Source organism: Phoca vitulina, unplaced genomic scaffold (genome assembly GCF_004348235.1).
Source record: "Phoca vitulina isolate PV1807 unplaced genomic scaffold, GSC_HSeal_1.0 scaffold2, whole genome shotgun sequence".
Lineage (NCBI taxonomy): Eukaryota > Metazoa > Chordata > Mammalia > Carnivora > Phocidae > Phoca > Phoca vitulina.
In genome coordinates, this window is record NW_022589705.1 from 18,374,624 (window position 1) to 18,392,101 (window position 17,478).

The window sequence follows — 17,478 nt, forward strand, 5'->3', positions numbered from 1 at the left end:
GAACTGCCTCCCCATCCTCTGCAAAACCGGAAGAAACTGATGGTGGCTGACGAGGTTCAAATCTCCCCCGCCTTCCCTCTGTTTCTGTTTCCCCGCCTCCTCAGCGGAAGCCGAGCGCCAAACTCAAATTTTAGCAGGACCGGGACTCCTTTAGGCTAGTTCCGTGGGCTGGGCCTGCTGGACTTTTCCGCTTACTGGCAGGGGCAGCGGACCAACATGAGCCAGGTTCTCTTCCAGGAGCTAGTCCCGCTGCAGGTGAAATGCAAAGACTGTGAGGAGAGGTGAGGTTCCTGGTTACCCCGTGCCCGCGGGTGGCGGTTGGGGTCCGGCCAAGGCGGGGGGAGGGGGGAAGATGGCGGCTCTGGCCAGTGGACACCGGCTTGCGGCTGGGTGTGCGGCCGGCGTCCCGGGACGCGGAGAGAGTCCCACCTGGAACCTAATGTTACCTCTCTCACCAAGTTGGCGGTTGCGGAGGGCACAGGAGGGAGAGTATGAGCAAATGGAAAGCTGACCCGCGTCTAGTTAATTTCAAAAAAAAAAAAAAAAATTTTTTTTTATTTTTTAGTTCTGAACGGAATCGTGGAGATTATAGTCCTACTCTTTGTTTTTGACAGAGAAAGTTAATTTTGTCCGGAGAAGTGAAGTAATTTACACGAGAACTCCGAACAAGTTCACTGCAGGGCCGGCGCAAGAACTCTGGCCTTGGCTCCCAGCCCTTTTTTCGCTCTTCTTTGAATTATATTGGAAGTAAATTTAAGCTTCAGCTTAAAAAAGTTTCTATGGTGTAGTGCCTTTACATTAGTTACTAAAAATAAATTACGTTTATTATTATTATTATCGACTAAAAACAGTAGAGGAAATGATAAATTTCATTCATTCATTCATTTAACAAATACTGCTTATGGCAAAACACCTTGCTGGGTACTGGGGATATAGTGGTCAGGAAGAACAGTCCTTGTTTTCGTGGGGTTTACAGTCCAGTGGAGGAGGAAATAAAGGCCAGTCTCACATAAAAACACAAAATTACGACTTTGACAAAGGTGGGGGTGCTGTTGGGGCTTAACAGATTTGATTAGAAGTCAGGAGGTTTTGATTTTGTCTCCGTTCCGCCGCTCAGTAGCTGACTCTTTACCTTGTTTCCTCATTTGTAAAACTGACATAAGGTACTACGTACATAATATGAGGATCAAATCTGAAAATGTCTGTGGAAACTAAAAGCTGTGGAAATGTGACGTTAAAAATGAAGGCATTGCTTTATTGAGTAATGTGTAGCTAGTATATAGTTCAGAATTAGGTCTAACATCAGTCCGCAAGCCAGCCAAGGAGATGATACCAAAGCTAGCAGCTGCATGTGGAGATACTGTAGGGTATTTGAGTTGGTCATTCTTTTGTGCTGTCCAGTATGAGAGTCACATATGGTTATCGGACTTCTGAAATGGAGCTAATTCGAATTGATGTGTGGTAAGAGTAAAATGCGCATTGAGTTTTGAAGACTTACTAGGAAAAAGAATGTAAAATATCTCAATTTTTATGTTGATTGTAAAGATGACACTATTTTGCATATATTGAATATATATAATGTTGGGTATAAATTACTAACAACAAATGTTAATAAATATATTCTGAATATCATAAACTTGGGAAATTTATATTTGACATATTGGATATATACAAGAAAATATTACAATTAATTTACCTGTTCCTTTTAATTTTTTTTAATGTGGCTTCTAGAAAATTTGAAATTACGTATTTGGCTCATATTTGTGGCCTCCATTGTATCTCTGTTGGACAGCAGTGTTCTAGAATAATTATAGAAATATAAAGGGGGGAGCATCATTTCTTACTCCAATATTGGAACTCCTAGTTCTTCTCCATTTCATTATATTGCCGTCGCAGTTATCTTCTTAAAACACATTGTCAACCTTTTTACTCCTCTTGTTTAGAAACCTTTGATATATTTCTACCACCTGTAGCAGGGATCAGCAAACGGGCCCATGGGCCAGGTGGCCTTCTGCCTGTTAAAGTAAAGTTTTATCGGAACATAGCCATTCTCATTTGAGAATTGTCTGGCTGCTTTTGTGCCGTAAAGGCAGACATGAATAATTGTGACAGAGACCTTATGGCCTGCAAAGCCTAAAGTATTTACTATCTGGCCCTTTGCAGAAAATATGCTGGCCCCTGACCCATAGGGAAAGCAATCTAGACTTTAGTTAAATATTCAAGGCCAGGGCGCCTGGGTGGCTCAGTCGTTAAGCGTCTGCCTTCAGCTCAGGTCATGATCCCAGGGTCCTGGGATCGAGTCCCACATCAGGCTCCCTGCTCGGCGGGAAGCCTGCTTCTCCCTCTCCCACTCCCCCTGCTTGTGTTCCTGCTCTCGCTATCTCTCTCTCTGTCAAATAAATAAATAAAATCTTTAAAAAAAAAAAAATTCAAAGCCAGTTCAGCTCAGCAAATATTTATGAATACATACTTTGTACCAGGAATTGTCCTACATGCTGAGATTGTCTGGCTTCCTCTCTCTTTATTTCCCTGCCTCCTGACAACAACAACAAAAACAATTTTCATTCTGGGCCTTAAGGAACTCACACTTTAATAGGGGAAACAAAAACATCTTCTTTGGAGAGGCAGCATAGCACAGGTTAAGAGTTCAGGGTCTGGAGCCAGATTATCTGGGTTTAAATCCCATTTCTGTCACTTACTGACTGATTTTGTACATTTTTTTCCTGTGTCTCATCTTTAAATTAATGCTTATAAAAGTACCTGCCTCGTGGGATAATTAGGAGCATGAAATCAGTTAATACATACAAAGTGCTTAGAACAGTGCCTGAAGCACAATAAGCATTCACTAAACAGTTATTATTAAAGTGTGATGAATGCATGAAGTGACATCAATATACTAAAGTCATAAAGAAGGAACGTCAGTGGAAGATAACTCAGAGAGCTCTGGAGGGAAGAATGCAGAATTTTGAAGCCCACGGTTTGACACCAACCTCTTTTTTCATTTTTGTTTTAGAAGTTCTTTTTCCCATATACTAGTTACAAGACTACTTATCCGTTGAATGTACCTGATACTCTCTCAATACCATACTTCTATTCCTGCTCTTCTCCCTGCCTCAATTGCTTTTTCTTTCATAACCTTCAAGGTCTATCTTAAATCCCTTCACTGTAAGGACCTTTTCAAAGTTGCCCAAGTTGAAATTAATTGCCCTATTCATTTATTAGATAGCATAGTGTAGGTGAAAGTTCTGAGTTCTAATTTGGACTCTGTAAGGTGACTTTAACCAAGTTTGTAACTGTGCACCTCAGGTTCTTCCTTTGTAAGACAGACGTAACTATTTACTTAGTAAGATTGTTGTTAAATAAGGTATGTAAAGCACCGGGTAGATACTCAGTAGTGTAGGTGCTCAGTGTTAGTAACCCTTCCCTTCCTTCTCTTGAAGCACTAAAATATAATCAGAAGCAAGTCTGGATAGAGTCATTTAATCTGATTTGAGGACATGGACCATGTTTATTTCTGTTTGTATCCCTAGTATCCAGCATACTACGTGGCTTAGAGTAGCTTTTATTTGTTTGAATTGAAAGGTTCAGGTCACAGCTTCTAGGTGGTGGAGGTGGGCTAGAATCCAATTCTGCTAATGCCAAATCTAACTGATAGGGAGGATGTTATGTGAATTTATGCATTGTTCAGAGTATGACATTTATTTTGAGAAATAGCATTTTTTATGAGTTTTTATTGATTTGTTTTATATTGTTCCTATGACAACCATTATAATGGAGAAAGTAAGATTGTGATTTCAGATACTATATTTTCTGAAAGCTCAGGTTTTTCTACAATATACTTTGGAGGCAGGAGGGAGAGGTTTAATCTATGGGCCTTTCCTCCTCTCTTTTTCTCCCAAAACGAATGCATTATAGACATTTGGAATATATGCAACAATGTCATTAATATGCTTCTTAAATTTATTAATGTGATTCTTCTGGTACTATCTAAAGAATACTCTACTAAATGACTTCTTGATTTTTTTTAAACAAATTTATCAAGTATGACAGGACTTTTGAAAGTGTATGTTACCATGAAAAGTTATCTACTGCAGTGTTACATCCCCTGTGGCAGTATGTTTTAGAAAAAACTTCAAGACAAAAACCAAACATAATGACAATGTAGATCTGAAAATGTCCTCACAAACCTAACTGAATTCACTTATCATACAAATTAGGAAATTAAAAGGTTTTTTTCCCCCAAGAATACTTAATTTTTTTTTTAAAGATTTTACTTATTTGCCAGAGGAGAGAGTAAAAGCATATGTGCACAAGCAGGGGGAGTGGGAGAGGGACTGGATCCGAGGACCCTGGGATCATGACCTAAGCCTAAGGCTTAAGCAACTGAGCTACCCAGGCGTAGTAGAGTTAGAGTAGAAATCTAATCTGTTTCACATACATTGCGCTAGATAATAGAAAAATAGAAAAACATTTTCTTCTTCAAAAATAATTCTCCTGGGGGTGCCTGGGTGGCTCAGTTGGTTAAGTGACTGCCTTCGGCTCAGGTCATGATCTCAGGGTCCTGGGATTAAGCCCCACATCGGGCTCCCTGCTCAGCAGGAAGCCTTCTCCCTTTCCCACTCCCCCTTGTGTTCCCTCTCTCGCTGTCTCTCTCTGTCAAATAAATAAATAAAATCTTTAAATTTTTTTTGTTTGTTTTATTTATTTATTCATGAGAGTCAGAGAGAGAGATAGAGAGAGGCAGCGGCAGAGGGAGAAGCAGGCTCCCCGCTGAGCAGGGAGCCCGATGCGGGACTCGATCCCAGGACTCTGGGATCGTGACCTGAGCCAAAGGCAGACGCTTAACCATCTGAGCCACCCAGGCGTCCCAATAAAATCTTTAAAAAAATAAAATAAAATTGATTCTTCCTGGGGGCGTCTGCCTTTGGCTCGAGTCATGATCCCAGGCTTTTGGGATTGAGCCCCGCATCGGGCTCCCCGCTCAGTGGGAAGCCTGCTTCTCCCTCTCCCGCTCCCCCTGCTTGTGTTCCCTCTCTCGCTGTCTCTCTCTGTCAAATAAATAAATAAATAAAATCTTTAAAAAAATAATTCTTCCTATCTGTGGTATTTGCCAGTGCTGCTTGTTCCTTTTCAGATAACAGAAGTTATGGTAAGCTTGGGGCGCCTGGGTGGCTCAGTCGTTAAGCGTCTGCCTTCAGCTCAGGTCATGATCCCAGGGTCCTGGGATCGAGCCCTACATTGGGCTCCCTGCTCAGCGGGGAGCCTGCTTCTCCCTTTCCCACTCCGCCTGCTTGTGTTCCCTCTCTCCTGTCTCTCTCTCTCTCTGTCAAATAAAGAAATAAAATCTTTAAAAAAAAAAAAGTTATGGTAACCTTATCATCTGGTAACCTCATCATGCTAAGATTTAGCATCCAATCATATGTTCAATAGGAAATTTAACTAAAATGACATAAAAAGCCAAAATAAAAATTTTAAGTTGTAGCATAAAAAAATCTGGACAATTGGGGACGCCTGGGTGGCTCAGTTGGTTAAGCGACTGCCTTCGGCTCAGGTCATGATCCTGGAGTCCCGGGATCGAGTCCCGCATCAGGCTCCCTGCTCGGCAGGGAGTCTGCTTCTCCCTCTGACCCTCCTCCCTCTCATGCTCTCTGTCTCTCATTCTCTCTCAAATAAATAAATAAAATCTTTAAAAAAAAAAAAAAAAAAAAAAATCTGGACAATTGAATCTGGCCTTGCTCAACTTTTAACTAGTTTTTCCAACGCTTGGTTGCTAGGTCTATACTTTTTACTTCTGCAGTAGATAAGTAGCAGAATGTGGGAAAAATTTAAAACACATCTTAAGATGTTTAAGAATAGCTTAAAATTGAACAAATTCTATTTGTTTACTTTTGTTTCCTACACATCAGGGAAAGGCCATTGTTTTTTAATTCTAGCAGAATATAGAACTTTTGTGCAGAGATGTTTTTTCACCAGTTTTTCCCTTTATTTCCTTGATCATTTAAACCTCTTTGCTCAGTTTGATTAATGGTTATGAGCACCTTGATTTATATGCCTCTGTCTGATACTGAATTCTCTCAGATGCAGTAGAGAATGTGGAAAGCTATGGTTTCTTTTAGAGTTCAGAGTTACTCTAGGTTAAGGTGGATAATAAACTGTTGACATACTTCCATGGAGGTATTGCACAGGGACTATATTGAACAGATGTAGTTGGTGGATTTTGTGTATGTATAAGGGAGGGGAATGTGTTATCTTACTTCCTGGATTGTAAACATTCCATGTATTCCAATACTGCTTCACATTTTAAGTTTTTCAAATGGAATCTCATAAATCAATTTGATCATTTGAATTGGTAATTATTTTTAATGTGGGAAGTTGTTATTAAATTGATGGTTTGTTTGGCTTTCAGTAGATGCTATTTTAGAATCCGGGCAGTAGGTTATATTCCAGACTAGTAATGGGAATTCCACATTGTTTATCTCATTTAATTCTCACAACAGTCCCATTTTACAGGAGAGAAAAATATAATCTCTGGTTAAAAACCTGATTACTTACTAGTGGAAGAACAGGAACTTAAACTCCAAAACTGGTATGCTTCCCAAATATCCTTTCATAACTTAGGGAAAACCTGTGGACGATCTTGCAGCTTAAGACTGAAAACTTCAGCTAATACAAATGACAGTGCTAACTCATTTCATATGATTGTTTCTGACAATTGGGTATATCTTTTCATATAGGAGAGTAAATGTTAGAGTGAGCATTGAACTACAATCAGTTTCCAATCCAGTTCACAGAAAGGTTGGTATTAATTTCTTTTGAAATATTCTCATTTTTTTTTTGAAATGGAATTTCTATGCATTATAATTATTTTTGTTCTTTAAGAACATGAGATCTTTTGTTACACCAGCTTGCTTTTTAGTTTTGGGCCAGTTTGTAACTTGCAAATCTGGGGTGGTAGAATCTACTAAGACAACAACTGAGAGATTATTATACCATATGTTTCTTCTTTTTTTTTTAAGATTTTATTTATTTATTTATTTATTTGAGGGGGGTGGAGTGCGTGTGTGGGGGAGGGGGCAGAGGGGAAGAGAGAGAGAGAGTCTCAAGCAGACTCCTCACTGAGCGTGCCCAACTCAGGGCTTGATCTCACGACCCTGAAATTATGACCTGAGCCGAAATCAAGAGTCAGATGCCCCACTGACTGAGCCACCTAGGTGCCCCTATATCCTCTGTTTCTAAAGCATACAGGAAGGATTGGGGATTGGGAGAATTGGGGGTTAGATTTGCCCAATGCACTTATATGTTGCTGGAATATATATTGCTACCCTGTAGAATTGGCATTTCATGTTGTACATGTGAGGATAGAATAAGTTGAAGTACTGCAGGGAGATATTTTTGAATCTTTGCCTTTTGAAGGGAGGCATTTAGAGCATCAGTCCTATATGATCTTCAGAAGTATGAGTCATTAGTGATATGGATACAGACAAGATGACTAAGAAATACAGCATCTGTTTTCTCTGTGTCATAGCTTTCCCTAAACATGATATTCAAGGACCTTGTACTATTAGTAGTAGCTTCAGTTTTTTTATAGCATCTTGGGGTGAATTTCAAGAAGTACTTCTGTAGAAGCTGCCTTCAGGCAGGACATTCTGAGGCAGAGCAAATACCTAGATTGCTAATTTTCTGGAGTAGAGATTATATGTTATATTTTTTACATGTTATTCCTTAGGCCTGTTGTACCTCTTCATTTTCTAGCTCTACCTGTAAGTGGTTTAGATTTTTCTAGGACCCTAGAAGTTCCTCAGTAGCCACGAGTAGATTTTATTTCAAAGTGGAAGCTTATTCTTAACCTGAATGCTGATTCATTCTTCATTAGGCCTCCATCATCTTGTTACTATGCCTGTTTTCTTTATATCAGTGTTCTCTAAAATACGTAATTTCTGTGTACTTCTATGTCAGCATTAGCTGCTGTCATGTTCTGCGATACTGTAAATTTATGTAGAAAGTGGTCTTTATGAAAGATATTCGCTTAATGTGAAACTGAAAACAGATGGGAGTTCCATGTCAGCAGCCACCTGGAGTAGGAGAGAATAGCCCTTAGGAAGAAGCCCTGGCAACATGTTACTTGATACCCCTGTCTTCTGCCTGAGACACAAATGCTCCTTTTCTAGGATACATGATTGCTTGTCATTTCAGCTGATATATTGCCACTTTTGAAATATCAGATAATTAACTTATGGGAAACTGAAAATATAATTGAATATGATGTGGTCAGTGGTAGAATGTTTTTATCATGCTATAGTGCAGCAAGGACCGGTTCTCAATTTTCCTAAGCCTCTAATAGGATGGTATTCCTCAACTTTCAACTCCTAGCATTTAACTAGTTTTTATAGACCCCCACATGGCTCTCAAGGAGCAGAATATCTACCCCTGTTTAAGATTCTTAAGTCTCTTAAAGACTAATGAAAACCCAGCTGCACCAGAAAACAAAGTCATCTGAAGTATATTGGTGATACATTGTTGTTACTGGATAATTTCATTTCTAAGAAGGAAGAAATTACTCTAAAAGCCTGATCTATTGAAAACATTAAAAAATAACGATCTTTCTTTTAGGATTTAGTTATCCGTCTGACTGATGATACTGATCCATTTTTTCTGTATAACCTTGTTATATCTGAGGAAGATTTTCAGAGGTAACTAAGTTTATTTTTCTGTTTTTATATTTAATCTAGGAAATAAGTTTTATTGATGTATTGGTAGTATTCTCTTTGAAATGCAGCCTGTTAGGAACATTTAGGTATTTTGAGAATACTGGACTGCTTATACTGCTTATACTATAATTATTCAGGATGTTTTTGAAAGTAAATATTTCATAGCTTATCAGAATTCTGCTTACAACAGCTCAAATTTGGAGCTTTAGCTAAATATATTGACCTTTTCCCTCCCATTGAATAAATTCTTAAAAACAGAGTTCTCTAGTTCTTGATTATAATGGATATTCGGTAAATAAAAAAAGAATGTTTTAGGGTTTTAATTAAAGATAGTAATTGAATTTTTAAAAAATCTCTTTTCTTCTGTATAGCTTAAAATTCCAGCAAGGCCTTTTGGTAGACTTCTTGGCTTTCCCACAAAAATTTATAGATCTCCTTCAGCAATGTACTCAAGAACATGCCAAAGAAATTCCAAGGTAAGTCTCATAAGAGCACTACATCATTAAAATTCTCTCAAGAGAAACTCTTCTTTGTAAGACAAATTGATGGCAAAATATTTTCTATGTGTTATAAGTACTCCTGTCTATTTTTGACTGGGTTTAGGGCTATTAAATGTCAAATTTTAAGGAATCATGGTTAAAATCAGAATATTTACCCCTTAATTTTCATGTCTTGACAGAGTCATTAAAGCTATCTGAAATATTTAACAGCATCAAGTATATGATTTTATAATGAACTTGGATAAGAGGAATAAGATTTTGTGTTTATATGTGTATATTCATGTTTGTCTGATGCTAAAGCCTGATCCTTTCATTGTAAAGTTCACTAACCTTTTATCTGTTGGTTTCATCAATTGATGATTGTTGTTTGAATCAATTATTTTGTTAGGAACTACAAAGTTATGCATTTCTAATTCTGTCATTCTTTTTATATTTATTAGGTATAATTCTTTTATAAAGAAGAACTTTTCCTCATCAGTTTGGGCTATTTGATTACTATGGAAAGGAAAGGATAAATGCTTAATTCTTTTAAATTGTCAATTTTTAGAATAAAGAGTTGTTACTCTAGTTACTTTTGTGTTTTCAATCGGTTTTTGGTTTGTTTTTATTTTTCTACTTTGTCTTTCATTGTGAACTCCCACAGACATTTGTATATTCACTGTATTTCAGTGAATCCTTTTTCTATTTCTTGCTCGATTTTTCCATTTTACTCTTAGTTTATCCAGTTTTACCATTGGGAGTCCTTTTATATTGGCCCCTGTGATTCCAATATGCCTCCTTTCCCAATGCTTCTCAGCATCCATGATTCACTGGAGCTTATGATTCAGTGGGAGAATTTCACTATCTCGTAAGTGTTGTTATATTGTGACACTTTCTTTTCAAAGGTTTTTGCTACAGTTAGTTTCTCCAGCACCTATTTTGGATAACTTACCTGCCTTTTTAAATGTGGTAGAGACAAATCCTTTTAAGCATCTTACACACCTCTCACTAAAACTTCTACCTGGAAATGATGTGGAAATAAAGAAGTTTTTAGCTGGCTGTTTGAAATGTAGCAAGGTAAGATTTAAATTTAAGTTATTCTTTTAAAAATGAGTACCAAAAGACTCTGATAAGTCACTGAGGAGTTATAGTGCAATTAGTTTTTGTTTTCAGAATAAAGTATTGTTAAAGATGTCTAGTAAGTTTTTATAATATGTAAGGAATTTGTTTTTACTTTATTGTTCTTTTTTTTTTTTCCCATTTAATCAAGATACAGTGAGGGTAGAACTGGGCCAAAAATTGAAAAACTAGGTCCCATGGTTTTTATTAATTTTCTGTGATCTGGGTAGGTCACTTAAACTGTTTTATCATGGTTTCATCAGCTGGTAGTTAAGTATGGAAATATCTACTACCCTATTACATCTGTCTCAAATGAGGAAAAAGATATGAAAGTGTCTTGAGAATTACAAAGTGCTGTATAATTTTATAAGGTATATGGAGCAAGAATACAACATTAGGATGCCTCTTCATAGTTTTCATAAAGACTTTTTAGTCAAATGCTATAGATTAGTGCATCTCAGATTTTAATGGTATGCAAATCCTCTAGAGATCTTGCTCATTCTGATTGTGAATCAGAAGGTCTGAAGTGGAACCCAAAATTCTGCATTTTTAGCAAACTCTCAGGGTGATGCTGATGCTATACTTTGAGTAGCACAGCTACAGATGATTAAATTGTAAACTGCGTAATTTTATTGTTTTTATAAATAGGAAGAAAAATTATCATTGATGCAATCACTAGATGATGTTACTAGGCAACTGAATTTCACACAAAAGGTAATTCAGATTTCATTTTGTTTTTGTGAGTCCTCCAAACACTGGCTCTGAATTGCCTCTCGAATCCTATCCAGGCTTTTGTGTATTATTTTTTAAAGCATGTTCCTTTGAATTCCCTCTCCTTTTTGCCTCCTTTCCCCTATCAGCAAATTATCTTAATCTGATTGCTTTCTCTGATAGTTGATTCCATCCAAACATTTCTGTTACCTTCAATATATAACACATTCCTTTCAGGTCTTCATTAAATAATATATAGTACCTGTCACATGTTAGTTCTTTGCTCTTTTATTCACCTCACTCCTCCTGTCTAAAATGATGTTTTGGTTCATATTTTCTAAACCTTTCCCTTCCATACTTGTGTTATGACTTATTCTGATAGGCTTATTATCATTTCAGTTATAGCTACTACCTTTTTGCCCTTAGTCCTTGAAACCGAAGACCGTATCTGATAAGTGGCATGGCTTCAGGCAGAAATTGTCCTATACAATGTAGCCCATCTAGGAAATCTATGTTACTAGGTTTGATATGTATAAGTGAACCACTCCATATAACTGACTTGCTCTACCCTGGTTTACTTTATTTCTTAATGTCAGAGGAGAGGATTAGGTAGTGAAGAGCCAGATTTAACTAAAAGGTTAAAGATAGTTAAGCTTGACTTCTGGGCCATGTTAGCTCTAAAATTCTTTTATTCTAATCTTGATTTCCTCAAATTAAAAAAAAAAATCTGTGTAGGAAAAGGCTTTGAGTATGTTTTGGAAAGCTGTGATTCCTTTTCTTTAATATCCTTTGCAAATATTGCCATGTTCTAAGCTAATAACATTCACAAGACTGTCTTAATATTTTGTGTTGAACTCTAATACAGACATTATCAGAAAAAATCCAAGAATTAGATAAGTTGCAGAATGAATGGGCATCACACACAGCTGCATTGTCAAATAAACATTCCCAGGAACTGACAAATGAGAAAGAAAAGGCCTTGCAGGTATGAATGTTAAAGAAAATAGAAAATTATTTTGTTGCTGCTGTTAGTCATTTTGTTAGTTATAAAAGTAACATATGCTTGCTTTAATATGTTCAAACATTACAGAAGTATATAAAAAAAAATGTTGCTCATTAAAAGTCTTATTACCTAGAGGTAATTTATATACATTTTGATATGTGTTTTTCCAGTCTTTTCTCTTTATATGTAAATAATGTGTCCTTTATAAATATTTGTTCATATTTATAAATTTAGAAATATGTAAATTATATATTTGTACACACATAGTGGATTTTGGTTGTATTCTATGCTAATGAGGTCCCACAGTATATATTGATTGTAACTTTTTTCACCTAACATGACATCATAGGTCATTCTTTATCAGTTCAGATATTCCTTTTTAGTGGCTGCGTAGTATTCATTATTTGGGTACAACATAAATTAACTACTTACCCAACTGGTGGACATTTAAATGCTTCAGTATTTTGGCTGATGCAAATAAACTACAGTGAACATTCTTTGTTCCTAGAAGTGAGATTGCAATATACCTATTAAGATACTAATGGATATTGCAAATTTACTAGCCAGAAAGGTTGTACCAAGTCTAAAAGATAGTGTATGACATTACTTATTTCCCCATATTCTTTTTTTTCATTTTTATTAAGTTTTAAATTTTAATTCCAGTATAGTTAACATACAGTGTTGTATTAGTTTCAGGTGTATGATATAGTAATTCAACAATAATATACATTACTGAGTGTTCATCATAAGTGTACTCTTTAATCTCCATCACCTGTTTTACCTATTCCCCCACCCCATGCCCCTGCACAGATAACCATCAGTTTATTCTCTATAATTAAGAATCTCTTTCTTGGTTTGTCTTTTTTTCCTTTGTCCATTTGCTTTTTTTTCTGAAATGCCACATATGAGTGAAATCATATGGTATTTGTCTGTCTCTGATTTACTTATTTTGCTTAGCCTTATACTCTAGCTCCATCCATGTTGTTGCAAATGGCAAGATTTCATTCTTTTTATGGCTGAATAGTATTCTATATATATATATATATATAATGGGATATAATATAAATATATACATATAATGGAATATATGTATACACACACACACACACACACACACACACACACAAACACACCCCACATCTTTATCCATTCATCTATCGGTAGACTCTTGGGCTGCTTCCATAATTTGGCTATTATAAATAATGTTGCAATAAACATAGGGGTGCATATATCCTTTTGAATTAGTGTTTTTGTATTCTTTGGGTAAATACCCCGTAGTGTGATTACTGGATAGTAGGGTAGTTCTATTTTTTTTTTTTTTTAACTTTATTTTCTTTAGTAATCTCTACACCCAATCTGGGGCTCAAACCCACGACCCTGAGATCAAGAGTCATACGTTCTTCTGACTGAGCCAGCCAGGAGCCCTTATGGGTAGTTCCTTTTTTTTTTTTTTAATTTAATTTATTTATTTGACAGAGAGAGACACAGCGAGAGAAGGAACACAAGCAGGGGGAGTGGGAGAGGGAAAAGCAGGCTTCCTGCTGAGCAGGGAGCCCGATGCGGTGCTTGATCCCAGGACCCTGGGATCATGACCTGAGCTGAAGGCAGACGCTTAACCAACTGAGCCACCCAGGCGCCCCATGGGTAGTTCTATTTTTAATTTTTTAAAAAGATTATTTATTTATTTTAGAGAGAGAATGAGAGAGAGAGAATGAGCAGGGAAAGCGGCAGAGAGAGAGGAGAAGCAGACTCCCTGCTAGGAGCCCGATGCGGGTCTCCATCCCAGGACGCTGGGATCATGACCTGAGCTGAAGGCAGATGTGTAACCTGCTGACCACCCAGGTGCCCTTCTATTTTTAATTTTTTGAAGAACCTCCATACTGTTCCACAGCAGCTGCACCAGTTTACATGAGGTGCATGAGGGTTCCTTTTTCTCCACATCCTCACCAACACTTGTTTCTTGTGTTTTTGATTGTAACCATTCTGACAGGTGTGAGATGATAGCTCATTGTACTTTAGATTTACATTTCCCTGATGATGATATTGAGCATCTTTTCATTTGTCTGTAGGCCATCTGTCTTCTTTGGAGAAATGTCTGTTCATGTGTTCTGTCCATTTTTTTCACTGGATTGTTTGTTTTATTGGCATTGAATTGTATCAGTTCTTTGTATATTTTGGATGCTATTCCTTTACCAGATATGTCCTTTGCAAATATCTTCTATTCAATAGGTTGCCTTTTAGTTTTGTTAATTGTTCCCTTCACTGTGCAGAAGCTTTTTATTTTGATGTAGTCCCAATAGTTTATTTTTGCTTTTCTTTCCCTTGCCTCAGGAGATATATCTAGAAGAATGTTGCTATGGCCAGTGTCAGAGAAATTACTGCCTGTGCTCTCTTCTAGGATTTTTATGGTCTCAGGTCTCACATTTAGGACTTTAATCCATTTAGAGTTTATCTTTGTGTATGGTGTAAGAAAGTGGTTCAGTTTCCTTCTTTTGCATGCACCTGTCCAGTTTTCCCAGTACCATTTGTTGAAGAGACTATCTTTTTCCCATTGCCTATTACTGCCTCTTTTCTCAAAGATTAATTGACCATATAATCGTGGGTTTGTTTTGGGCTTTCTGTCCTGTTCTCTTGTTCTGTGTGTCTGTTTTTGTGCCAATACCATACTGTTTTGATTACTACAGCTTTGTAATATAACTTGAAGTCTGGAATTTTGATACATCCAGCTTTGTGTTTTTTTTTTTTTCCTTCTATATTGTTTTGGCTATTTGGGGTCTTTTGTGCCTTCATACAAATTTTAGGATTATTTGTTCTAGTTCTGTGAAAAATGCTGTCGGTATTTTGATAGGGATTACATTAAATGTGTAGATTGCTTTGGGTAATGTAGACATTTTAACAGTATTTGTTCTTCTAATCCATGAACATGGAATATCTTTCCGTTTGTTTCTGTCAGTTTTAGTTTCTTTCATCAATGTTTTATGGTTTTCAGAGTATAGGTCTTTTACCTCCTTGGTTAGATTTATTCCTAGGTATCTTATTTTTGTACAATTATAAATGGGATTACTTTCTTAATTTCTCTTTCTGTTGCTTTATTATTAGTGTATAGAAATGCAATGGATTTCTATACATAGATTTTGTATACTATGATCTTACTGAATTCATTTATTCTAGTAACTTTTGGTGGAGGTTTTAGAGTTTTTCTATATATAGTATCATGTCATCTGCAAATAGTGAAAATTTTATTTCTTCCTTACCAATCTGGATGCCTTTTATTTCTTTTTCTTGTCTGATTTCTGTGGCTAAGACTTCCAGTACTTTGTTGAATAAAAGTGGTGAGAGTGGACATCCTTGTGTTGTTCCTGATCTTAGAGGGAAAACCATTCAGGATGATGTTAGCTGTGGGTTTTTCATAAATGGCCTTTATTATGTTGAGGTATGTTCCCTCTAAATATACCTTGTTGAGGGTTTTTATCATGAATTGATGTACTTTGTCAAATGCTTTTTCTGCATCTATTGAGATGATCATGTGGTTTTTATCCTTTGTTATTGATATGATGTGTTAACATTGATTGATTTGTGAATATTGATCCATCCTGGCAACCCAGGAATAAATCCCTCTTGATCATGGTGAATGATTTTTTTTTAATGTATTTGAATTTGGTTTGCTACTATTTTGTTGGGGATTTTTGCATCTATGTTCACTAGGGATGTTGGCTTGAAGTTCTCTTTTTTTGTTGTGTCTTTATCTGATCTTGGTGTCATGGTACTGCAGGCCTCCTAGAATGAATTTGGAAGTTTTCCTTTCTCTTTTATTTTTTGGAATAGTTTGAAAAGAATAGGTATTCACTCTTCTTTAAATATTTGATTGAATTTACTATGAAGCCATCTGGTCCCGGGCTTTTGTTTGTGGGGAGATTTTTCATTACTGATTCAATTTCATTGCTGGTAATCGGTCTGAACTTTCTCTTTCTTCCTGAGTTTTTTTGGGAGGTTATATGCTTCTAGGAATTTATTCATTTCTTCTAGGTTGTCCAATTTGTTAGCATATAATTTTTCATAATTCTCTTGTGACCCTTTGTATTTCTGTGGTGTTGGTTTTTATTTCTCCTTTTTCATTTCTGATTTTGAGTCCTCTTTTTTTTTTTTTTTTTGATGAGTCTAGCTAAAGGTTTATCAATTTTGTTGATCTTTTCAAAGAACCAGCTCCTGGTTTCATTGATCTGTCCTTTTTTGTTGTTGTTGTTGTTTTTTTTTCGTTTCTGTGTCATTTATTTTTGCTATAATTTTTATTTCCTTCCTTCTGCTGGTTTTGGGTTTTGTTTATTCTTTGTCTGGCTCCTTTAGGTGTAAGGTTAGGTTGTTTATTTGAGATTTTTCTTGCTTCTTGAGGTAGGCCAATATTGCTATAAACTTCCCTCTTAGAACAGCTTTTGCTGCCTCCTAAAGATTTTGAACCATTTTTTCATTTTCATTTTTTTGCGTGTATTTTTTGATACCCTTTTTGATTTCTTGATTGTCCTATTCGTTGTTTAGGAACATATTATTTAACCTCCATGTATCTGTACTCTTTCCAGATTTTTTTTTTTTTTTTGGTGATTGATTTCTAATTTCATAGCATTGTGGTCAGAAAAGATGAATGGAATGACTTTGATCTTTTTGAATTTGTTGAGGCTTGTTTTATGGTCTAAAGAATGTAGTCTGCTGTTTTCTGATGGAATGCTTTGTATATATCTATTAAATCTGTCTTGTCAATATGTCATTCAAAACCACTGTTTCCTTGTTGATATTCTGTTTTGATGATCTGTCCATTGATGTAAGTGGGATTTTAAAGTCCTTTACTATTATTGTATTACTGTCAATTCACTCCTTTATGTTTGTTATTAGCTGCTTTATGTATTTGGGGCTCCTCAGATATGTTGGGTGCATTAAAAATATATGTTGGGTGCATAAATATCTACAATTTTTATATCTTCTTGTTGGATTGTCTCCTTAATAATTACACAGTGTCCTTGTCTCTTGTTATAGTCTTTTTTTTTTTTCTTCAAATTTTTATTTACATTCAAGTTAACATATAGTACGATATTGGTTTCAGGAGTAGAATTTAGTGATTCATCACTTACATATAACACTTAGTACTCATCATAACAAGTGCCCTCCTTAATACCCATCACCCACTTAGCCTGTCCCCCACCCACCTCCCTCCATCAACCCTCAGTTTGTTCTCTATCACTAAGAGTCTCATGGTTTGCTTCCCTTTCTCTTTTTTTTTTCCCTTCCCCTATGTTTATCTGTTTTGTTGGTAAATTGCATATATGAATGAAATCATATGGTATTTGTCTTTCTCTGACCTATTTCGCTTAGGATAATACACTCTAGCTCCATCCATGTCATTGCAAATGGCAATGTTTCATTCTTTTTGATGGCTGAGTAATATTCCATTGTGTATATACGCCACATC

At 36.3% G+C, this 17,478-nt stretch overlaps 1 protein-coding gene across 2 annotated transcripts in view; it reads left to right on the top strand.

Annotated features, from left to right (window-relative positions):
- The first annotated feature begins 105 nt into the window (after positions 1 to 105).
- Positions 106 to 17,478, top strand: part of SASS6 (SAS-6 centriolar assembly protein) — a 54,266-nt gene continuing 36,893 nt past the window's right edge. For both annotated transcript variants that reach the window (XM_032422750.1, XM_032422756.1), the window contains exons 1-7: positions 106 to 281; positions 6,735 to 6,795; positions 8,611 to 8,690; positions 9,080 to 9,184; positions 10,093 to 10,264; positions 10,955 to 11,020; positions 11,883 to 12,002. In XM_032422750.1, the coding sequence (XP_032278641.1) occupies positions 217 to 281; positions 6,735 to 6,795; positions 8,611 to 8,690; positions 9,080 to 9,184; positions 10,093 to 10,264; positions 10,955 to 11,020; positions 11,883 to 12,002 (669 nt within the window). In that variant the 5' untranslated portion in view covers positions 106 to 216. The remainder of the gene's footprint in view (positions 282 to 6,734; positions 6,796 to 8,610; positions 8,691 to 9,079; positions 9,185 to 10,092; positions 10,265 to 10,954; positions 11,021 to 11,882; positions 12,003 to 17,478) is intronic.